General features: G+C 33.6%; 1 protein-coding gene and 1 long non-coding RNA gene across 2 annotated transcripts; one reads left to right on the top strand and one right to left on the bottom strand.

Annotated features, from left to right (window-relative positions):
* Positions 1-374: 374 nt before the first annotated feature.
* On the top strand, positions 375-10,020 carry LOC149414984 (uncharacterized). Its single transcript, XR_016303884.1, has 4 exons — positions 375-668; positions 2,847-2,990; positions 7,582-7,734; positions 7,847-10,020. It is a non-coding gene; the product is annotated as an uncharacterized LOC149414984 (long non-coding RNA).
* A 4,502-nt stretch (positions 10,021-14,522) lies between these two features.
* LOC149414983 (uncharacterized) lies at positions 14,523-23,547 on the bottom strand. The gene is made up of 4 exons (XM_089642964.1): positions 23,309-23,547; positions 20,410-20,553; positions 14,679-14,822; positions 14,523-14,620 (listed from the first exon to the last, which is right to left on the bottom strand). Exons 1-4 carry the CDS (start codon positions 23,460-23,462, stop codon positions 14,523-14,525), a joined length of 540 nt encoding a protein of 179 aa, XP_089499090.1. The 5' UTR covers positions 23,463-23,547.
* Positions 23,548-25,950: the final 2,403 nt, after the last annotated feature.

The following is a 25,950-nucleotide window of genomic DNA, read 5'->3' as shown; positions in this document are numbered from 1 at the left end:
TTTAATGGTATTTTTATGAAATAGGCTTCGAGGAATTAGCGTTATCAATCCCTTCAGCACACAAAAATACGCCAAACATGCGCTCAACATTTGTACATGACATTTGTTTTTGCTCAACTGTGGAACGATTTGCCGGCCTCTGTAATTCCTCCCTCCTACAACACGGGTCTCTTCAAGACCTTCATGCATTCCTCTCAAAAATACCTTCCACCCAGCACACACAATGATAGCACAGGCCCTGAGGGAAAAATCTTCAGAACAAATAACAATCGTATTAGGTACCTAAAATTAACCCACTTGCCGAAATAAAATAGCAACACTAAGATTTAATAATAAGCTTACAACTTATTTTCTATTCCGTAGTTTCTATGGAAAACGCTAATTGTCATTTTTTTGTTGGTTATGTTCAATGTTAATGTCCGTTTCGTCAATTTGTAAACCTTTTCCTAAAACAATCACTCCTTCTGTCAAGAAATCTTTCAAACTCGTAAAGTTAAAGTAAAACAGAACCACCAAAGTCTTAAGTACAAGCATGGATTTCATCGCTATCAAGGTGGAACCTGGCACAAGTACGGAAGAGAGTGTTTCTGTCATATGCACGGAAGTCGCTATAGATTATCCTTTTATCAAAACAGAACCTTCGGAATCCACTTCCGAAAACAATTCAGGTATTTCCATGTCTTTTTTGGTACATAACTGGGTAAAATAGTCGAATTCCGCTGCATGCAAAGGCAACTTTAAAAAAAAAACAACACTTGATTTTAAATTAAATATGTAATGGAGACGAGTATTTAAGTTGCACTTGCACAAAATAGGTTTTTAGGGTTTAGTTTGGGTTTTTTTTACTAATTTATGCTTAGTTCTTAACCTTCAAACTTAACTTTGAGAAAAAATTGAACTTTAATGCATGTTTTACAATCTCCCCCAAAACACAAATAGTTATTTCTTGTAGTAATTTAGTTGAAACCAAGTGCTATTTATATGTTTTTTTTATACGTGCAGCTGAATTCGACAAGTTTATCCATAACTGTTATATAGACACAACATATGATCGAAAATAAATCTGCAGGTGTTTGCTTGGACATGCTCATATATCGAACCAACATGCGCTGTTATGTCATGAATATTTATTTTTATGAGATAACTGACACCTCACAACAGCGACTCTTCCTGTGCCATGTGCGCACAAGGGAACTGTTTAATCCCTATGTTGGGCAACGTTGCGAGAGGGGTTTGGGAAGAGTGTGTCGGCAGGATCTTCTGTAATTCTTAACACATTATGATCGGGCAGTTTTCGGCCGCGTACTTAGTGCTGGTAACGGGTGATTTTTCGCGTAATTTCGCGCTAACGTAGACCTCTAGAAAAATTGCGATAACTTCAAAAATATTTGTTTGATTTCAATAATTCTTTTTCAAATTCACGACATTAATTTATCAAAAAAATAAAAATTAATATTTGACAAGTTCAAGTATTTCACCTAAAAATGTAGACAATTTGTCTCAACGCCATCTAGTGAGAGATTTAGCACTTACAATGCCTTTCTCATATAAAATAAAGTTGGTTGTTCCCAGGTGAAAAAAATGTAACAAGCAGTAATTGTTGAATGAAACACTAGCATATATTGAATAATTTCGCGGGTAAGAGATAAGCCTCCATAGCTCAGTGGTCAGAGCTTTCGACCGGAAATCGAATGGACACGGGTTCGAGTCCCGTTGGCGTCATGTATTTTTTTATCAGAAGATTTTTTCAATGTGGATGAGTGTTTCAGGCGAACAATTATTGCTTATAAAAATAAAAGTATTTTAACTTTTAAACACTAAAATAAAATGTAAATATGTACGTAATATATATATATATCTACTATAATATCTATGTACTCGATATTTAGCTTTTAGCAACGTCTGACCACCAAAGAGTAGTGAAATAAACTAAAAAAAAATATTATTCTTCGTCTTAGTGTTGCATGTAGACCGTTATATGTACCGTTATCTTCGACTATTTTTGTGATGAATAACACAACCTCGGTATCCACCGTACACCCCATCTATTGTTCTCAAAAGGTTTTTACCTGCATGGCTACAACCCTACAGACGCTATATAGCGAAAACTCAAGTATATTGGAGCCCGTATTTTAACGTGACCCGCGCTCTACTAACAATCTATCAAAAACGTATAAATACGTGATCCGCTCTCCAGCATTAATTTGCTAAAAACGTATTAATACGTGATCCGATTACAATGTGTTTAGGTCTTCATTAAATGATGCTAGAAAAGTATACCGGTAAATCATTCACAAAAACAAGTCGGTGAAACGACCCGTTCTACCAAAGTCGATATTAACTATGAACTACTTAAAGAGTAGTTACTACTACTTAACTACTTAACTACTAAATTCGCCAACATAACACATACAACCACACACAGACACACACGCACACGTACACACACACAAACACTCACACACACCTCTCTCCTTCCCCAGCACACTAATTAACTTAACTTAAAAATGTAACTTAACCGTAAATGTATAATATACCTCCTATGTATATATGTCAGCGACATGTCATTGGTACCAATTATTATACTAACTTTTATAACTTTGTAACTATTGTCATCCATGTAATTATGTACTGTTTGTTTCTGCAATAAACAAAAATAAAAAAAAAATAAAATAAAGAGTAGATAACTAGTAAGAGTAGTACAAAAAAACTTATGTGTTATTTTTTATGTTATTTGGCGACAGCCAAAATAATAGAAAATAATATACTTGTTTTGCATTTTCTCTGGATGACAGTACCATCGCGTTTATTGGTTTCATCTTATTAGTTAGTGTTTTCACTTACAGGTGAAACAAGTTCAACGGAGCCTTCAAATCTAGAGGAAGTCACCACTAGAGCATATGAAATATTTGGTACTAAAATAGAAATTGAGGTCCCAGTTATTAAAAAGGACTGCTTTGAGCCCTCTGAAAGGTTTCATCAAACAGCGGGTAAGTAAAATTATCTTGATATATATTTAAGTCGCATTACAAGAACTTTTCAAATCAAGGTACAGGCCTAAATAAAAGGATAATACATTGAAATTGTCCCGTATGAATTGCACTTGAACGCACTGGAACTATATTCTTAGCCAGGCCTAAGAGTATTAGCAACTTTAGTTGCGGGCAATAATTGCGTTGCTGTCTTCCAATTGAGCGCGCACATGGTGAGCATATATCACTTGTCGCCCTTTATTCAGGGAATTAAGACTTACAATTTAAAAAAATGCTACTTATCTTATGTTATCATCTGGACAATCTTTATCATTATTCAGTCATACATTTTGATTCTCCCAATCAATTATAATTACGCGTGGAATTTGATGATTTTAAAATTTTTTTTTTTTAAATAATAGACTAGTGTGAACCACTGTTTATTAAAGGTTATCAAGATGTTTCAAAACCACAGGTTTGTAAAAATTCAAATTTATTATACTTTTGTACGTATAGGTATTGCCTGACCATGGCACGACCCTCCCAACACAATGAGACCCCTCCCAGGTTGATACCACCACCACACGCGTTGTAACGGCCCACTGTGTTTCGTTTCATACAGCTAGACGGAAAAAAGTCACTTTGGAATTCTTGAAAAATGACGTCATGGGGGTATTAACAGATAGTTAGTGTGACAAAAGCTTTTTTAATTGGGGTAATTAATGCACGGGTTGACTCATACCAAGGCCCTAAAGTAAGGTAAATTAATTAATGAATTATCAGTTGCTTTTATTCGGATCTTGTCGCGCGAGCTGTAAGGTTGTTTATGTGCTTAAAATAGTGTGTTTTGGTTCTAAAAAAAAATGAAAACTACTTTGGAAGGTATGTAGTATTTTATTATTGTAAAATTTTAATATAAAACATTACAGTTATTTTAAAAAATAATGTTAAACTTGTGTATTTTTTTGTGGTTTAAAAATATTAAATTTCTAACTTCTCGAGAATTTTTTTCGGATCAAGTATCAATAAGGTTCCGTGATTTTTTTTTTGTAGATTGTTCAATTAATTTTCTATTCAAATCAGTTTCGATATTTTTGCTCATTAATGCTCACCAATCATAATTTGTCATTTCACAGGCACCACATACCAGATTTCCAGGCAGGAATTGTTCGAGACGCGGAGAAGTTTACCCAAGAAAGCAAGGTTTCAGGGAATATATAATCATATTTTAAGTAAATTTGAACGTCAAAATCTCAGTGCAAGCAGTGAAAAAAAATTGAAAAGCCAAGTACAGTTAATATCTTTGAATAAAATCAAAAAGTGGCTCGCAGCTTCTCGGATTTGATAAATTTTAGAATTAACATTGAAGATGTAGATTTGAATGTAAAATTTAAAATGTTATTAACTAAGGAAGATGGCAAAATTTGCAATGTAATGACTGGAAACAAGTCGACTATGTCGTGTTATATTTGTGGTGCCAAACCCAGTGAAATGAATACTACGGTTATCAATAGAGTTCCACGACAAGAATTTTATTCCTTCGGCTTATCTACATTGCATGCCTGGATAAAAACTTTTGGATGTTTTTTGCATATCGCTTACCGAATACAACTCTGGCAAGTCAGAGGGGATGCAAATAAACTAATTTTAAGTACTAGAAAAAAATAATTACAGGAACGGTTTTAAAGTGAAATGAGATTAATTGTAGATAAGCCAAAACCTGGGTTTGGCAACACAAACACTGGTTTTTCGAGAGCACGAAAGGAGTGCCGAGATAACGGGTGTAGATGCGGGGCTCATCAAGAGGTTTTTCATCATTTTAAGTACAATAGCTTCTGGGTATAGCATTAACATTGAACATTTTGAACAGTATGTGCATGACACTAAGGAGTTATATCTTAACCTATATGATTAGTATACCATGCCACCAACTGTTCATAAACTATTATACCATTCATTTGATGCGATTAGTTCGTGCATTGTACCTATTGGGCAGCTGTCAGAAGAGGCGCAAGAGGCGCGAAATAAAGACTGTAGAAGATTTAGGTAATTGCACACCAGAAAAATCGACCGAACATCAACAAACAGAGATATGTTAACCATGCTTAATTACATCAGATCCAATAATAAATAATTTTAGAGAGGTTCCAAGAAAAAAATCGAGCTCACTTCCCTCTGAAGTGTTAAATTTACTTGTTCCACCCAATTCCGAGTCAAGAACACAATGTTTGCGATCTGATGACTCCTCTGAACATTATTCTGATGACTCCTCTGAACATTATTCTGATGATTCCTCTGAACATAACTCAGATAGCATCTAGTTTCAATAAGCATTATGTTTAAGCACTTTCTCACAAATCTATTGGTTCTGTACTCTGTCTTAAAAAAATTAAAGATGTTTATGTGCAGTTAATTTCTCTCGCCGCAAATGACTCAAATAGCACTTTATTAGATAAGTAATAATTTTTTGTTTCGTTACTGTTCTTGCATAACTTTTGATATTATTATTTTATTTTCTGACTGTTTTTTCTGCAACTAATGCTTGTTTTTATTAAGTTCTGTTGCTAAATACGACTAAAATTGTTTTCCTAGATTAGTAATAATGATTGTTTTGATTATTTTTTAGCTATTTTTTATCATTAATTTATACTTTCTCAATTGTTTCGTGATTTGTATTATGTATTTTGACTGTGCTTTTACATTTTTATTATTCTCAAAATAGACATATTCTTAACTTTTTAAATTTGTTTTCTTTAAAAACCTCAAATACGGTATTAATACTGTTATTAATTATTTAAAAGATTTTTTTCCGATTTTTTTTTTTTTAAGAAAAAAATTAAATTAATCACTTTCAACCCAAATTTTCAATACATTCAGATTAAATACTCCCCACAAGAGGATTCCAAACACTTTTAAATTATAAAAGAGTTTTTTCCGTCTAGCTTGTATGAAACGAAACACTGTGGCCCTTCAAAATTGCACTGTCGGTTTTCCGCACCCTTTACTTGTTTTGTGTCCTGATTTATAACATAATTACATTTTGATCATTTTTCTTAAACAGTGATTTAACACGTAATACCCGGAGGTTCAAAATAAAACACATGCGGCGATGATGGGTCCAGATTGACCCGGCTGAAAAGATGAAATTAAAAGGCTTTTTATGCATTTTTCGTTCATATCCTTACTTTTATATGATATTATGTAATTCCTCATTAACTCATAACATATCTCTTGTGTTTCTTGTATGAAGATGGAAGTTTTAGAAATTAGTATTCCGTAAATTTTGCGGTTCATCGATATACAGCAGCGCGGACATGCCGCGCAACAGCTAATCAACGACTGAATCGAAGACGGCCCCGAGCCCCCGACGCACGGCCGATGCGGGTGCCGGGTGATGGTCAGTGGAAAGGGCAGTGCGGGAGAGGGAACAGGAAGGGACCGTCAGCGGAAATAAACATTTTTATTTCTATAATTATTAAAATTTCCGATGGTGTGCATTTACAAGAATATCGTGTATTATTTAAAATACCAGAAATAAAATCACGTATTTGATAACTTCCTTGTGGCTGTACCTCTAATAGAAAGATGTGTAAAGAGAAAATAAATTCAATTTATAGCCATATTAAACGATGATTGCTTATGTAAATATTAGAAAATATTATATAATGGCATTCTAATTCAAGTTGAGTATTTATTTTCCTCACACATTTATTTGTCACAATTAAAACCATTGAATGACACACATTAAAAATACTAAAACTTTTATTTTTCAACAAAACAAATTTATATTAACAATTTTCATTTAAAAAAACGGAATAAAAGCAATATTCTAAATACGAAAATACAAAAATGATTCGACGATTAATAAAATTTACATACATACACAAAACACCAAATGGATTTATTATTACAAATTCTGGATCTAATGTTTCGAATAAGTCGCCATCATCACTGATCTCACTGTTCGAACTGTTCTTTTCGATCTCATTATCAGATAAATAATTCATTGCGTTCGTACGGTACGAAAAAAAAATATTAAAACAAAGTCACAAACAAAAATCACAATTCTAGGAATGTGCCCGAATGGTTGACAACATCTGCGTGGGACTGTGAGAGACAAAGACGGAAGGACAGAGCAAGAGATATGCTGTTTCGTCGGCTGCTCGAATTCAACTGAGAAGAAATGGAGTTTTTGCGTGTTTTTATACACAATTATTCTAATAACTTTTTTAAAACGTGTCCGATTTTAATCATTTTAAAGTCGAAATGTGGGTAAATATTTGATGAAAGAATAGACAAAAGTAAATTAGCCTAAACGAGATATTAGCGGCAAAATTTTTTATTTAAAAAACACTGGGTCAAATCAGACCCATCACCGGAGTCGAGGTGTTAAACACAATTTATTATTTTCTTTTAGTTAAAATATTGCCACACAGTGAATTTTCAATTATTAAAGAAGTGTTTTTATATGTTAACTTTTAAATCTATCTGACATGTCACGAAAGAAAACCGTTCTAGAATTCTGGATGTATTTTTTTTTGCGTTGCTATCATCAAAGCGCACCAGAAGTTCTCATAACCAATGGATGTATTTTTGTTTATTTTTCCAGGTAGTATTCATGTGGAGACTGTTCCCATCAAGTCAGAACCAAGATCTCGAGAAAAGGGTGGAGAGAGAAATCCTAGTACGGAAATTGACATAGACTTTCCAGATGTTAAAAAGGAATCCTTAGAGCGATCTGCAAGAATTACCCAGACAGCAGGTAAAACGTTAATTTTTGTTTAAAAATAACGATTTTTGCTTTTTATAATTTGTGCGTTTATATTAATGTACTGTTCTTATACTGATTAAGCGTTGTACGTAATCTTTTGCAGATTCATTGAAAAGCCTGAAGACACATCCGGGGGAAAAACGACATTGCTGTCCCCATTGTAACTACTCCTGTTCTTATAAGTCAACGTTAGAACAACACTTGCGCACCCATACTAGGGAAAAACCTTTTTCTTGTACTGATTGTAACTATTCATGTTCTACAATGGGACATCTAAAAAGTCACATGTTTACTCATAGTGGAGAAAAACCTTTTACATGTTCCGATTGCAAATTTTCATGTTCTACAAAGGGGCATCTAAAAATTCATATGTTTGCACACAGTGGAAAAAAACCTTATTCATGTCCGGAATGCAACTATTCGTTTACTCAAAAAGGACATCTAAAAAGTCACATGTTTACACACAGTGGAGAAAAACCTTTTTCGTGTTCCGTCTGCAACTTTTCATGTTCTACAAATGGACATCTTAAAATTCACATGTTTTCCCACAGTGGAAAAAAACCGTTTTCATGTCCCGACTGCAATTATTCGTGTTCTCAAAAGAGTAAGTTGAAGGTACATAAGCTGACGCACGGTGGAGATAAGCCTTTTTCATGTTCCAGCTGCAACTATTCGTGTTCTACAAGGGGACATCTAAGAACTCACATGCTGACTCACGGTGGAGTAAAACCCTTTTCATGTCCTGGCTGTGGTTTTTCATGTTCCACAAAAGGACATCTAAAAATTCACATGTTTACCCACAGTGGAGAAAAACCTTTTTCATGTCCCGAATGCAATTATTCATGTTCACAAAAGTCATCTTTAAAGCGTCACATGCTGACTCACAGTGGACTAAAACCCTTTTCATGTTCCGTATGTAGCTATTCATCTTCAGTAAAGTTTGCCTTGCTAAGACACATGCAGACTCATTCACAAAATAGCTCGTAAATAGTTGATTCTCGGTGTGATGATTAAAATCATTGGTAAAAATTACGGAAACTTTTGATTCCATAAAATTGATTCTGAATCGCATGGTAAAACTTGTTTTTCCTTTTGAAAGTTAAGTACCAAATTATTTACAAAAAATAATATTTAGTTTCAACATGAATGTAGAAAAGCTAGATTTATTGTAATAAATTTTGAAGGTTATGCATCGGAGAAGAATATAATATCAGTAAATCAAAATGAAACAGAAAACCGCAACGGTCGCAAATGTCCTCTGTCTTACTGGAAATAACATGGTACATCTACCACTGAGCTACTGAGACCTGATAGAGTTTCATGAGTTTTCATAGGTTCTATCGATATCATATACAATCTGCGCAAAAAGTATGTCATAATGTGAATGAGCCAGATTTTTTGCAAATGACGTCAATGTGTTTTAACTTTAATGTTATAGACATAAAGAGAATTAGGTGACAATAAGCAATGGATCGATTTACACCTAAAGAACGCGGAATAATTGTTACTGCTTATTTGACCAATCTCCGGTCCGTTTAAACGCAGCGTGAACTTCGTCGTCGTTTTCCTCGTAGTCCTGTGTCATAATGTGAATTGGCTGCAATCTGGTTAGAAAGGAAAAAAAGGTGCATTTTACAAAAAATATCGAAGCACAATGACATTTGCACTATTTAAAAAAATTATGGCACATTCACATTATGACGTTACTTTTTCCCCCACCTTGTATTTTAAATTTTGATTCATCAATATTTTCCTCAATCGTTTACAGTTTTTTTGCTGCTAATTGGATATTTGCAAAGTTCTACCCAAATATATTGTAGTGACCTATCTGCAAGTGTTAAATGAATACGCAGATCCCCAGCTGCGACCAGTTATATTTTTTTGTATTAATTTTATTTTCTTTCAAAAAAATAATCCACGAGCGCTTCTTTCTGTACAGTGTAAAGGCAGGGAATCTATGTCGCCACCCGGTTGGGCAGCGTCATGAGGCTGGTTAAGTTAGGGGCTCTAGGAAGGGATTTATTAATGCGGGTCTTGAGGAGACCCGAATTATATGAAGTTGGAAGAACAGGTGCCGGTAGATTGTTCCACATACGAACCGACGTAGACAAAAACGAATGAAGCCAGCATCAGTGAACGGGTGTTCCGCTGGTGTGCCCGTTGGGTTTAACGCACGTGCACTGGTGCACCGAGGATCAATGGTGCAAGCTTCTTAGAATAGACTCCATTAAAATACCTGTAGAACGGATTCAGAGTGCTCAAATTGCGTCTGTGCATTAGAGTGTTTTTTATGTTATATTTATGCATGTAAATTAATATTTTTTCAAATAAACAATTTTTCCTGCGATATGTATTTTTCTCCTTCCTTTCTTTCTCCTTAGAAGATATATAGATATATCTATTGCCAGGAGGCCCTGCAACATCGGTACCCTGAAACGACCAGTTATACCCAACTACTCTGATACAGCACGGCCAGCCTGGCCACTTATACACGAGTAATACCTGTTTTAACTCACGAGTTAAAACCAGTATTGTGTTTGGAATGTATCTATTAAATTCCAGATGTGGATTCACCCGCTGACGCATTTTAAAGGAATACATTATCGTGTTCGAAGTGCAGTCTAAAAATCTAAGATGTAGACTGTGTTCTGGAAAAATCGGAGGAAACAACTTTCATGTACTGAATGTAGTTATAATAACAGCTGTGGACTCCCACAAAGATTCAATCTAAAGATAAAAGCAGTTTTGTCTGATGATGACGAATGGTGTACTAAAATTTCAGTTGCGGGATCATCTTCTTGCGCATTTCGAAAGAAACCGTTCGCAAATTCTGAGTGAAGTCACTCTGAAGTTTAAACCAGTCTTGTGTGTCAGTCAAACAGAGTGCAGTAACAAAATTTTACAAAGACTGTTGAGAATCACATATATTTTTAAAAACGTTATGCTGACAAGTTAATTTATTAATGTTATACGCCAATACAGACTTTTACAAACATGAGACATAGTGCTTTATTGGAACAGTACCTAATCATGAAGTCAAATTTGCTATTTAAATTTTATAGAACCCATGTTGAAGAACAGTATTATGCTGACAATTATTATTATGGCCTAACGTTACTATAGCCTTCTTGTCATTATATACCGTGCAATTGAAAACATTTACTATTTCTAAGAAAATATTGTCAACTGCATGCAATCCAGGTACAAGCGAGTATCTTAATGTCTCAGTCCTGATATTGTTGCTGCGACCAAAAAGAAATTTCGTTCGAGTGGTTCTTTTTGGAATGCTGAAGACGATTTGGCTCTAGATAAATCAAAGCGGGCCATAATTCCATAAGCAATTTAAAAAATAAAAGTCAAGTCGGAAACAAGTTTTCTTGCATTTATCGGGGAGTTTTTATTCTTTCATCAAGATGTGTATGTACAATATTCCCAGATATAATGCATATAACTACTGCAGGACTGATAAGTCAGGAGGAGGTTTTATATTGTTTATAAGAAACAAATTTGAATTTAGACAGAAAACCTTACAATCAATACATTTTTAAAATAAATCAGGAAAGCTCATAATCCAGGACAAAACTAAACTCAATATAAAAGCTATCTATTTCAGTAAATTCTCATTTCTGACGGAATTATCATCACATCTTGAGATTATTCATAGTAAGCAAATTATTATCTTAATTGGAGATATAAATCTAAATTTGCTTTAAACAAAATTACATTATAACTTCATTTGAAAACTTACTTACTAACCATTATTTAACTAAATGCATCAATGTAGTAACCAGAGAAGCTGTATTAAATGGACAAATTACTCGCACGTGTATTGACCACATATTTGCCAAATTTAGAGGCAAGAAAATAACTACTTGCGTCTATGAAAATAATATTGCCGATCATTTTATCACTGCTAATTAATATAAAATCTCATAAACGTCAGGTATACTTTGCAAATAAGTATATTCAAATCATCTCGCAAAAGGATATTCATAGATATATCAGAGATTATAACTAGAGTAAACTTATAGAGGAGAAGGATTGTATCTCATTATATGAAAAAATTAAATCTTAATTTAACAAATTTTATAAGAGCAGTTCTAAAACAATAGTGCAAAAACCGAAAACGCAACCTTATGCAATTAATGAATGGGTAAGCAGTGAATTATTATGTCATATAAATAAAAGGGATAAACTCATAGACTTAATTTGGCTAGACACGTTATATCCATTGAAAAATATCCCCAACACAATTTTGGTTTAATTCACGTGCACATTTATAAAAAGGCCCAAGCATTTATATATTAACAACATCAATATGGCTTCAAAGAAAAAAATACTGAAAAACTACAACAAGATTTTTCCAATTACATAAATAATCAATTAAATAATAAATTACATGTTATTTATCGATAACTCTAAATCTTTTGACACAATTTACTCTAAAAAACTGCTAGAAACTTAAGAAAAAATTTGAATTAGAGGAAATGTGTTAAAGTTATTTAAAGATAATCTTAGAGATATAAAAATATGTACCAAAATAAATAATACGTTTAGTAAAACAAAAAATGTATCTGCAGGAGTTCCACAAGGTTCCATATTGGGACCTACACTGTAAATAATTTATGTAACTATAATGAAAAAACTTTTCTCTTTTGATAAACATTTTGTATTCGCAGATGATACGGCATTGGTCATATCACATAAAGATCTAAAAAATCGTTGATTTGAGGTAAATGGGGGTCCGCCCGTATGTACCCCCATTTGAATCTCGTGGACCCCATTTTTTTTTCTCGCTGACATAGACCCCCAGCAAGCCGATATCGACCCCTGGGGATCCATATAGACCACTTTGGGAACCTCTGCTATAAAGCAATGTAAGGCTATGAATAAGGTTAAATATATGGTGAAAAATTGGCTATTGGAAAAAAAATATTTACTTTAATATGTATGAAAAATTGTATGAAAAAATGTTGAATCTGTGGATGTAAGATATAAATTATAACTTCTAAAATGTATATGTAACTAAACATTAAGCAAGTGTTGACAAGCCAATTCAATTGGCTTAGCAGAACTTGTTTGTTGATATGTATTAACTTTTCATTCAATAAAAGAAGTAGTTGTAATTGTCTCTATAGGTGGAACGAGAAGTTAATGTATCTTAGAAAAATATGATAATTTTTATTTAATCCTTTATTCGTTGATGTGAGAAAGAAAATGAAATTCGGAATCGACAATAATGCTAAGATCATTAATTAAATTGATAGCAGTGATGGAAATATCGTTAATTTTATATTGACAGTTGAAAGGCTGATTTATTCCGAAAAAATATTTTTTTGCTAAACAAGTGCTCCTAACTATCTCGATCTAGTGAGACTATGGCATCCTCAATCGGGGTATTTTGTGAGACTGAAAGTAGTGGCGAGTGGAATGAGATAAGGAAGAGTAAGGTAGGGAAGTATCTGGCTGTTCAGATCTGATCAACAAACACGGCCACAACCATTTGAGGCAACGTTTAGCAACAATGGGAACGTTAATTAGGTTTTTCTCCAGTATGGGTTAGTAGGTGTCTTATAAGACTTGATCTGTGTGAATAGGAGTAGTAACAATAGGAACATGAATAAGGTTTCTCTCCAGTATGGATGTATAAGTGCCTCGTTAAACTTGATTTATGTGAACAGGAGTAGTTGCAATGGGAACATGAGTGACGATTTTCTACAGTATGGTTGTGTAAGTGTTTATTTAATTTTGATTTTTCTGAACAGGAGTAGTTGCAATGGGGGCATAAGTGAGGGTTTTTCCCAGTATGGGTGTATAAGTGCCTTTTCAAATTTGATATCACTGAACAGGAGTAGTTACAACGGGAACATGAATAAGGTTTTTCTCCAGTATGGGTGAGTAAGTGCGTTGTTAAACTTGATTTGTCTGAACAGGAGAAGTTACAAAGAGAACATGACCAAGGTTTTTCTCCAGTATGGGTGAGTATGTGCCTTGCCAAACCTGATTTGTCTGAACAGGAGTAGTTACAATAAGAACATGGATGAGGTTGTTCTCCAGTATGGGCGAGTAAATGCCTCGTTAAACTTGATTTGAGTGAGCAGGAGAAGTTACAATAGGAACATGAACGAGGTTTTTCTCCAGTATGGGTGTGTAAGTGCCTTGTTAAACTTGATTTATATGAACAAGAGTAGTTGCAATATGAACATGAATAAGGTTTTTTTCCAGCATAGGTGCGTAGGTGCCTTAATATACCTGATTTTTCTGAACAGGAGTAGTTACAGTGAGAACATAAATAAGGTTTTTCTACAGTATGGTTGCGTAAGTGCCTTGTTAAACTTGATTTGTCTGAACAGGAGAAGTTACAAAGAGCACATGACCAAGGTTTTTCTCCAGTATGGGTTAGTACGTGCCTTGCCAAATTTGATTTGTCTGAACAGGAGTAGTTACAATAAGAACATGAATAAGGTTGTTCTCCAGTATGTGCGAGTAAATGCCTTGTTAAACTTGATTTGAGTGAACAAGAGAAGTTACAATAAGAACATGAATAAGGTTGTTCTCCAGTATGGGTGTGTAAGTGCCTCGCTAAACTTGATTTATATGAAAAAGAGTAGTTGCAATGGGAACATGAGTGAGGTTTTTCTCTTGTATGGGTGTGTAGGTGCAACGTTAAGTTTGATTCTTCTGAACATGAGTAGTTACAATAAAAACATGAATAAGGTTTTTCTACAGTATGAGTGCGTAAGTGCCTTGTTAAACTTGATTTGAATAAACAGGAGAAGTTACAATGGGAACATGTATGAGGTTTTTCTCCAGAATGCGTCTTCAGGTCCATTATCAAGTCTGAAAAAGATGACGGTTAAACTCAATAAGTAGGAATCTATAATGAAAAGAGAAAATTTTTAGATCAATTTTACACAAAAATAAATCGATTTTACCTGCTGCTCTTTCAGAGTGCTTTAAACATTCCCTTTTAACATCTAGCAGGTCTATGTCTATTTCCGTATAAGGGGTTCCTCCTCCATCTTGTTCTTGGGGTCTTGGTTCTGTCTTGATGGGTACAGTCTCCACATTTATGCTACCTGGAATAAAAAAACAATACATTGATAATACAATAATGTTATTGCAATATTAAAAATTCGTCGTGGGTCGGTGCTACTTAAATGATAGTTTGTGTTTATTGTTGGATTGAATTTTATTACTTGACAAAGTTCCTGATAAGCTACTTGCAGTAGGTAAGCGGGGGCATATTTTAGTTTTCATTAAATGAAAACTAAAATATCATATAAGTACATAATGTCGAAATATATCCGAAATACATTATTTTTATATATTTATTGAATCTTTACATTGGGAATCTATGTTTACATTTTAATTATTAACTTCACTAAGACTAGCCTGTGTCGAGGTTAATAAGTTAACAAAATAATAAAAATAACTCAATGTAATATTTATATTATAGAAAGAACAATGTTGTCGCATTAATAATGGGTACCTACTAAGCTGAAGAAACCTATTTCAATAAAGTAGTAAACATGTAGGGTGAATATGCAAATAACCATATTTTGCGATGATTTAAAAAAACCAAGACGAAACCAAGAAAAATAAAAAATGCTAAATATCACGATTACGATTAATTTAGGACAAGGATGAGAAAAAATACAATATATTTTAACATAACTACCATGAACAACTTTCCACCCGCATTTTTTTAAATTTTATAATTTTGGTAATTATTTACCTACAACAACCGTTTATAATACGCATTTAATATCAACAACTTTTTGCATTTATGATTTTGAAAAATATTGATATTTAATATTATTTACGTAAATAATAATTTACGAGAAAATTTTCCATACGACATACAATTTTGACAGAACACTGTTATGAACATCGCGAATAATTCTCGTTTGTTTGTAGGCAGTGTAGAAAACATGAAAGACATAATCGGCATAATAGACAATTATTCGAGATCGCTGGCCACGCAGCTGTTAATTATTAGTCGACCAAATTTTGTCCCAAACATCATATATATTTAGTTTCCTAATATTTATAGGTTTACTACGATATTTTTTCATAAAACGTTTTGATTTTAGGTTACGTTGGGTTATTATAGGTTAGGTTGGGTTAGGATAGGTTGCGTTATTATATGTTATTACAAGTTAGGTTAGGTTGAGTTATTATAGGTTAGATTAGGATAGGTTAGGTGGGGTTAGGTTGGATTATTATAGGTTAGATTATAATAGGTTAGATTAGGTTAGGTTGGATTATTATAGGTTAGATTATGATAGGTTAGGTTGGGTTGATATAGGTTAGATTAGGATAGGTTAGGTTAGGTTGGGTTGTTATAGGTTAGATTAGGATAGGTTAGGTCAGGTTACAGTTGGGTTACTATAGGTTAGACTAGGATAGGTTAGGTTGGGTTATTATAGGTAAAGTTAGGATAGGTTAGGTCAGGTTAGGTTGGAATATTATGGGTTAGGTTGGGTTGGGTTATTATAGGTTAAGAAAAATGTTAAGGATAGGTTAGGTAGAATTATTATTTATGCTATGAAGGTATAAAAATTATTATTTTTTTACCTTCATAGCATATCGTATTTTTTGTATGCATATAAGCCAGACTTGAAGAAGAATCCCGTTGCCGGGTATCGTAGCGTAATTATAACTTTTGGGGCAGCTGCGCGCATAACTGTGTCATGCTTTCGAATTTTTTCATATTTTAGACAACAGTACATCAAATCGTTATACCGAAATCTTCTAACGCCATCTCTCAATATAGTGTTAGAAGCACCCAATTCCTTTCTCCTTATAATCCATTATCTGGATAACATAAAACGTTTTTCGCGCTTTTTCATATTCTAAAAATTACTTCACTTGACGCCATCTTGATTAACAATATCGGTTCGAGTTAAATTGAAACGTCAGAACGATATCTTGTTCAGTTTTTGTCGTTCAATAAAAGTCGTTCAACTGAAATCGCTCTGTCTGAACGGGGTATAAGCAAAAGTAGTTACAATGGGAACATGAATTATGTTTTTCTCCTGTATGGGTAAGTAAGTGCCTAGAGTAAGACATACTAGTGAGCAAGAATAGGTACATGCACTGGGAAGCATTGGGAACATGATTGAGTTTTTTCTACAATGTAAATTTGAGAACATGAATAGTAGGAATAATAGTAAGGTTTGAGTTCAGAATGAGTGTACTGTTAAACCTGATTTCTCTGAGGAGAAATTACAATGGGAACACGAATGAGATTTTTCTCCAGTATGAGTTAGCGAAAGAGATTTTTTAAATTTCCCCTTTAGGAACGTGAAAAGCTGCAGTAAGAACATGCAGAAGGTTTTTCTCCGGTATGGGTGCGTAGGTGCCTTGCTAAAAGTGATATTTCTGAGCAGGTTTCAATGAGAACATATATATGGTACTGATGTGACAAAGAAAATTTTATTTGGAATCTAAAATAATGCCAAAATCATAAATTTTATTGACAGAGGTGAGAGCAACAAATACGGCCAACACAATTTCATGCAACGTTTTTTTTTTTTTTTTTTAATTTTTTTTTATTGTACAACAGAACATTCGTTCCAGTTACAGTACAATTTTACAAACAGTATAATTTTACAACATATCAGCATTTGGGTAAGTGACTCTTCAATAATTGTTTTAGGTCGTTTAAAGAACAGTCATTTACATCCAAATTCTTTGCTAGTTCGTTCAACAGCACCATTCCCCTCGTCATGCTATGCTTTGCCAGGACGTCGGTTTTGCCTTTTGGTACTCTAAATAAGTCATGGTATCGACTTCGGCTGTAGTGGTCTGGTACATATAAATCATAGCATCCCAAGAGGAATGGGCTATCAATAAAATTGTTCCAAATTTTGAAAGATATAGTGGCTAGGCTTGCTTTCCGCCTAGTTTCCAGACTCACAGAATTGGTTTCCTCAAGTAAGTCGATATGGTGCATGAACCTGGGATAGGTTCCATGCGTCCGCATATAGACATACCTGAGGAATTTCTTCTGGATTTGCTCTATCATTTCAATGTACTTCTGGTGGTACGGTGCCCAAACATCGCTCGCATACTCCAGCTTGCTTCTCAGTATGCCATCGAACAATGCTAACATAGCATCTTGGTTATTGAACTGCTTGCATGTCCTAATGACGAACCCAAGAAGTTTGTAGCAAGACTGAGTGAGCTGCGATATATGGCCAGAGAATTTCAGTTCGGGATCAAAGACGACACCGAGATCCTTTACGGAATTTACACGTGATAGTGTTTCGCCCTTTATCTTATAATCGTAAAGTATAGTGTTTAAAGAGCGAGTGTAAGACATAGTGACACATTTTTTTGTATTGAAATCTAATTTGTTTATCAACGACCATTCAGATAGTGCATCCAGATCAGCTTGCATTTTAAGACAGTCTTGTTGGGAGCTTATTTCCATTAGAATTTTAAGGTCATCTGCAAACAGTAGACATTTACTATCCTTAACATAGTTTTGGATGTCATTTATTAGTATTAGAAACAACAGCGGTCCGAGGTTAGACCCTTGAGGAATTCCAGATTTCGCTGAGAATTTTTTTGAATTATGTCCATTTACCGAAACAAATTGTTTTCTGGATTTTAAATATGATGAGAAAAAGTTTAGTGTTGGTAGGTCGAAGCCTAGTTTAAACATTTTCCTCAGTAAGATATCATGGTTAACACGGTCAAATGCTTTGGCAAAGTCGGTGTAAGCTACATCTGTTTGGTGCCTTGAGTCTAAACCGGTGGCTACCAATCTCGAGAAAGTAAGCAGATTTGTGACTGTTGATTTCTTTGGAAGGAAACCGTGTTGATTTTCTCCAATGAATGGCATAATCTGGAGACTTAATTTGTCACAAATCATTTTTTCAAATAGTTTTGGTAGCACTGATAATACGGCTACCGGTCTGTAGTTTTTGACGTCTGTCTTGTCACCAGCCTTGAAAATGGGACTGACTCGGGTCAGTTTCCATATCTGGGGGAAAGTAGAAGTCAAAATACTGGTATTAAATATATGACAAAGAGCTTCACTTATCATTGGCGCTATGCTAATGATAGTACTGGAAGGGATTCCATCCGGCCCTGTAGCCTTGTCAGTCTTCAGTTTACGGATATAAGCTTCTACCTCTGTCGGGCTCGTTAATCTTAGGGAAATGTTACCTACGTTCCATGGGACCTCTGTTCGCGTAAAATCTGTACTAAGATTAGGGGTTTCACTATCATACACAGATTGAAAGTAGTCAGCAAATTTCTGACAGATAGATTCTGAGTCCGTTATAAATTTGTCTCCACTATTCAGGCCGTTATGTGACCTGGAGTTAGCTTTCTGTGATTTTATAAAATCCCAGAAGCATTTGACATTGTCTTTAATCCCGTCCTGAATTCTGTTTAAATATTGTCGTTTAGTTATGACAATATCTTTTTAATTCGGAATGGTGGTCTTAAATCAGGACGATATTGAAAGTGCCGCAAGTAAACATTAATTTAAATGAAGAAAATTGTGGAATAACACAAAATTCATAAAAAATAATATTTACACGCAATCGCCAGGATGTGAACTCGCAACCTTCGGATAATCTGTATATAAAGTGTGAATCAATTTTTTTTTTAATTAATTCGAATGTGAATACGATCATCCATCGTTTTTTTTATAAGAATAAAGAGCTTTTGCAATGGGGACATTAATTAGGCTTTTCCCCAGTATGGTTTAGAAAGTGCCTTATTAAAACTGATTTGTGTGAATAGGAGTAGTTACAGTGAGTACACGAATAAGGTTTTTCTCCATTATGGATGTGAAAGTGTCTATTTAATTATGATTTTTCTGAGTTGTAGCAATGGGAGTGAAGTTTTTCCCAGTATGGGTGTGTAAGTGGCTTGTAAAATCAGATTTGACTGAACAGGAGTAATTACAATGGGAATATGAATAATGATTTCCTCCAGTATCAGTAAAACTGTGACTTTTTAAAAGTCCCCTTGGAGAACAGTTACAGTAGGTATATTATCAATGTTTTAAATCAGTATGGGCGTGTAAGTGCCTTGCTAAACTTGTTTTTTGTGAGCACGTGTAGTTACAATGGGAACATGAATAAGGTTTTTCTCTAGTATGGGTGCGTAAGTGCCTTGTTAAACTTGATTTGTCTGAACAGCAGTAATTACAATGGGGACATGAATGAGGTTTTTGTCCAGTATGAGTAAAAGTATGAATTTTTAAATGTTCACTTCGAGAACATGAATAGTTACACAAGGTACATGAATAAGGTTTCAGACCAGTATGGACGCGTAAGTGCGCTGTTAAACATGACTTTTGTGAGCACGTGTAGTTACAATGAGAACATGAGTAAGGTTTTTCTCCAGTATGGGTGCGAAAGTGCCTCATTAAACTTGAATTGTCTGCGCAGCAGTAGTTACAATGGGAACATGAATAAGGTTTTTCTCCAGTATGGGTGCGTAAGTGCACCGTTAAACGTGATTTGAATGAACAGGAGAAGTTACATTGGGAACATTTATGTTTATTTTTTTCTCCAGAACGCGTCTTCGGATCCGTTATTAATTCTGAAAAAAAAGGCGGTGAAGCTGAATAAATAGGTGTATATTGAATAAATATATGTTTTAAAACGAATTCAGAAAAACATAAATCAATTTTACCTGCGGTTCTTTTAGAGGGTTCTAAACATTCTTTTTTGACGTCCGGCAGCTTTATTTCTATCACCGTATAAGGAATTCCCTCTGCATCTTCTTCTCGGTGTCCTGGTTCTTCCTTGATGGGTACAGTCTCCAGATTAATGCTACCTGGAATAACAAAACAATAAATAATATGTGTAAATATTGAATTCGGCGTTGATGGGATATAGTAAGTGATAATTTATTACGTTTTTATTATTATGTCGGATTGAAAAATATTATTCAACAAAGCTATAATTACTCGCAGTAGGTAAGTAAAAAATGTTGATATATATCAGAAAAACATTTTTAAATTTTATATTTAATAATTCATCAATGTACTTTAAGATAATCCATACGTAAATTAATGTAAATTGCAATGCAAATTAAGATAATCCATAAAACTACTTTTCAAAGTTTTTGTTTTTTTTTTATTTTTATTTTTTATAGAAGCTGGCGCTTGTTTTTAAAACAGTGTTGGGCATCAGGATGAAGAAAATTTAATGTTTATAATTATGAATCAAGGAAATTTTAAATAATATAAATTTTAAATAATATTTTAGTAATATATAATATATAAATGGACAAAAATTAAAATTCATAATTAATTAAGAAGATAGTTTTATCATTGTGGTATTTTTACACTAAACTTCTCTTAAATTGCTATTAGTATGTTTTCGATTGATCTGATGTTTTCAGGTAGGCTGTTGAAGTATTTTTTCCCTAGATAGATGTAATGATGTTGAGCAAAAGTGGTGTAACATTTTTGTGTTGGAAATATAGGTTTTGGACGAGTACGATTTTAGGTTAAAAAGCTGTGAATTTGTTTTTCTTTTATTATTTGAATTGTTATGTTTTTTCGGACATGGTCATTCAATTTTAATACTTTATATTCTTCAAAAATTAGGTGTGTTGGATAATCTCTTCATTTTTTTAATATAATTTTTTTAATCAGACGTTGTACAATTTCAACAGGGAGTAGATTTGTTTGGTATGCTGCTCCCCAGCTGAATAAAGCGTATGGGAGATTATTTGAAAAAATTTTTAGTAGCTGGACTAACATATTTTGATGACAGGACTGATTTCCATAATTCCTTCCTTAATACCTTGATTGTCATCTGCAACGGTTTTTATTTTTTCATTATCATTGGCTATTTTATTTAATATGAAGCTCTTAAATCGCGGCAATATTGCACCATGATCTGTTATATTAGTAGTAAAGATAGTTCCATGTGGTTCAAGTTTAGATTTTCATAATATGATCGATACAGCTTGAAATGGTAGTAGAAACCATGAAATGCCAAAAGTGAGATGTATTTTCTTATTACTTCAATCCAAAGTATTAATATTTATGTCCCCACATAAAATGATTTCCTTATTTTGTATAGATGTACAGTCAAGCGGTGCACTCAGTGAAGGAAATTAACTGTGTGAGTCTGGAAAATTTCATTCACTTTTTTTATTTTATTTAAGCTTCCATGTAAAGAAAACTTTGCAAGTTTCAATTTTTAATGCTATTAATATTTGTGATGCCTTTAACTATTCGACCTCTATAATGTTCTATTGAGGTCATCTTCGTGTTTTATTTCCTTTATTGTCTTCATCTTTTTTCATTAGAATGGATCCGTTTTTAAACAACCTACATTTATATTTTAATTCTTTTCCCTTTATTTTGCTTTCCAAACTAATTTACTTAAGATAAAGAGTGAATGATTCTCGTAAGAATGTCATTTTCTCACGGTTTGAAATCACCTTCGTGTTGGCTAATAATTTTACTCTTGTTTTTAGAGGATTTTTTTTCGGATGACTTCTGGTCTTCTGTCATATTGCCGAGTAATATCCTCCGAACTTATTTTGAGATTAGCATTTTCTAGTAGTTTTATAGCTTTTACTTTGGGATGTTCATCAGTATTTTTCTCAATTCCTATTATTTCAATACAGTCATCAAGGTTCGACTGTTCTAAGTTTCCAGATGTTTAATAATTTTACCTTTATTTGCCAAATCATTTTTTAAGCTCTCAATTTCTTCTTAACCTCATTCATGGAGTCTAAGCGAGTAATTATCACCATATTTTTGACAAAAAAATTCGGTTGTCTTTTGAAATTCTAAGATTTTTTTGATCAATATTTTCAAGTATTTAAGTATTTATTTTCTCTAGTTTTGTATCTACGTAAGACGCAAATTTTGAAAAAAATCTTCTGATAGAATAGAAATAGTTGTTAAAAATACAGTTTAAATAAGTATAAAAGTAACTATCTAGAATTGGTTTTGCTGCATGTGAATTTTATTACAACAGTTCTCCTGTCATTAACGCTGAGATATTTCCAGTACAAAGGAAATTGTCTTCAAAATTAGTTCCAAACTTAGATTTTTTTTAAATTTACAAACGATTATGTAATCTACATACAATACAGTTCTTCGTTCATGTGCTTCCCTTGGTCAAATCATCTAAGCGTCCCGTTCTCAAGGTTTAGATTTATAATTTGTTTGATGTTGTTTGTTGCACAGCGATTTAACATTTGTTTCTTGTTAGTAATCAAAAATGTGTGATTTACCATCGGTTGTACATAAGAGATTTGAATCTCTTTTAGTGGAGTGAATTGTTGGGTTTGGATTGAGAATGTTACATATATTATCTTACCAATGAAAATAAGTTTTGGAGATGATTTACTTTACTAACAAAAAGCAACAGCTTAAGAAAATAAGAAAAGCTTGAGGGCATAACAAGATAAAAAATGTCAGTTTGTCAGTTCCATGTAAAAGCAATATTTCAAAGATAAAATCAAAAGTACCGATGGACAATGAGAATGGAAGTAGAAAACCAGTAGTTGTCCTAACTACTTCCATCTGAAACACCTTTGTGATATATGCAATGCAACTTACTAGTTGGCTGAACACTTTTGGCAAACGGCAAACATTCCTTCTTCACATCTTGAAGGGCGATTTGTATATCCGCATACTCCATTTCACCTGAGCCTTCTTCTTGCGACCATGGTTCACTCTTTATGGATACACTCTCTGGGTTGGGAAGATCCATGGCACTGTTGTGTTAGTCTAGTTGTGTGATGGTAATTATTCTGAGCTAAGAATAAGAAAGGTATATAACAAAAATTCTCCATATGAACAGTTCATATCAGTAAAAAATGGTGTAAATTTAACACAATTATTGTGTATTTCATTCAATATCACTTTAAGGCGGAGCAAAAATTACTGACGAGAAGGAAGTGAAGCAACGCTGAATATTTTCATAATCTGACATATCCATTTATAGGGATGGTCGATATTCCTGTCACGGTCTCATGGAACCGACTCCTTCGCTGTCATTGGAACTGTTGATATGATTATTTCTATTTAGCTGGTTAAATTTTGCAATATTTACAGAATATAAATGATACAGTGACAAAACTCTCTCGGAATAATTATTCATAAAGTCTATAACAACCGGCCCACGGCCTTTTTCCTTTTAAAGAACCGGTTCTAAAGTAGCTGGTTCCGGATAAGTATCCGAATAACTGGAACCGCATTGACCACCAATGCCATGTATTAACCATCAAAAACATCCATAGAAAACGGATAAATAATAAAGGACGTAAAAAAATCCTTTTCGCCTTACAGCAGAGTGTAAGATACTACCAGTATCGCCCTGGTGTAAGACCACCATTCAGAATTGAAACGTTGCTCCAAATGGCTTTAGCCGTGTTTAGTGACTAGATCTGAATAGCCAGGTACTTCCCCACCTTCCTCTTTCTCTTCCCCACTTACCTTCAGCCTCACAACATCCCCCAATTGGGGATGCCATAGTCTCACTGGCTCCAGACGGGAGCAGTTGGGACTCTTGTGAGGTATTCAATATTAAAAATAAAAAAAAAGCAAATTTCGAAATCCTGCGGATTATCGGTGATGGACAGATTGACAAGGTAATTTAATTAGTTGAGTTAATTTCTTCACCGGGAAGTTTTCTTGTATTTTTACGTTCGTGATAATAATTTCATCAGCAGGAAGTTATCAGTGTGAAATGAAATTCCTTTTCTACATCGGGAGCTTTATTTACATCAAGTTGGCCAATATCACCTTGTGTAGGTAACGTCTTTGGCATAAGTAATTTGTTTTCCTTATTATGATATTTGTAAAAAAATATATTGGAGATTCAATAATTATATCAGGGTTTTTGGCATATAAAGTGGGAACCATTTTTATATTTTAATAGTCAATTTCGAATGTATTACTGATGGATTTGGAGTTAGTAACTTCATTTATAATTTGCTACAATTTGCAAATTTTTTACAAATTTTATTGATTGTAATTGTGCGACTGCGTATTAGAATGTTTTCTACAAAAATTTATAGTAAGTAAAAAAAAATATTTATAGTACATCATTACTTACAAGTTAACGGATGATGATGACTTCAAAGAGTAAAGGTAAGCGCTGAGCCATATTTATGCGCTGAGCATAACATGCAATATGGTTAGTAGAATATTTGGGCTATGAGGTACACAGTTGAAAAAATGCTATTCTTTGTTTTGTTATTCTTAGTTTTTATGAGCTCTGGAACAATTTAAAAAAAAAAAATAGACTTTAGCTAGTTAGGTTGTAAAATCGAGACAAGAGATTTGAAAAGGAAAGGAATTTTGAACTACTGCCTTCAGCAGTTCTGTTAATAATTGTTGACTCACGTGTCTTTGTAATATGAGGTACTTTTTTTTCATTTAATTTTCTAGTACACAAAAAAAAATCTTTTTTAAAAATATATTTGTGTTTTCTTAGAATGCATTTGAATGATTTCTATTCTGTTCAGGGCCCCTTAAGTAGCCAAAAATACTTCGAATATATATGTGCTGTATATTACTCACCATTTTTCTAGCGTGTTTACTGTTGACTTACTGCGCTATCTCAGCCGAAAAGAAGGAAACGAGAGTGGAAAAGGCAGAAAGATACGAAATAAGTAGATTCGTTAAATGGTTTGATTTAATAGTTGTTTTAATCTTACAAAATGAAAGATATTTTTTTAATATATTTAATGAAAAAACACACTTTGTAATACACAACTTTATTTATTAACCTTTCCTCATCTGTGGTGTGTATTTACTACACATTGCTTCTAATAACTTTAATAACTCTATAAATATAATAAATTCTGGGTTCAGATTTTAGGTTTTCCTCCGTTATACATTTATGCACTGAATTAAAAAATAATAAATTACATAGTTTTCAAATTCAATTAAAAATCAGAGTTTTTTGTTAAAAATCGGGAACAAATACACCAATACAATCAACCGTGTGAGACTAAATACGCGAAGAGTGTGCGAGGACATGACACGCTATTGATGTCCCGCTTTAATTCGCTATGCGGGAACATGAGACATCCACACTTCTGCAGTTGTAGTTTTTATTTAGACCATCGATACCTACGACCGCACAGCTGTGTTTGTGCCAGCCGCCAGCCGCGCCGCTGGCCAGTTGGCCGCAAACCGTCGTTAGAAGTGGACCCCTCGCACGTTTCTTTAGCATCTGCCGATGGTTTTTT

Source organism: Hesperophylax consimilis, chromosome 19, assembly GCF_061612785.1.
Source record: "Hesperophylax consimilis isolate HC1 chromosome 19, BYU_Hcon_1.0, whole genome shotgun sequence".
NCBI lineage: Eukaryota > Metazoa > Arthropoda > Insecta > Trichoptera > Limnephilidae > Hesperophylax > Hesperophylax consimilis.
This window is presented reverse-complemented; position numbering and strand designations above follow the sequence as displayed.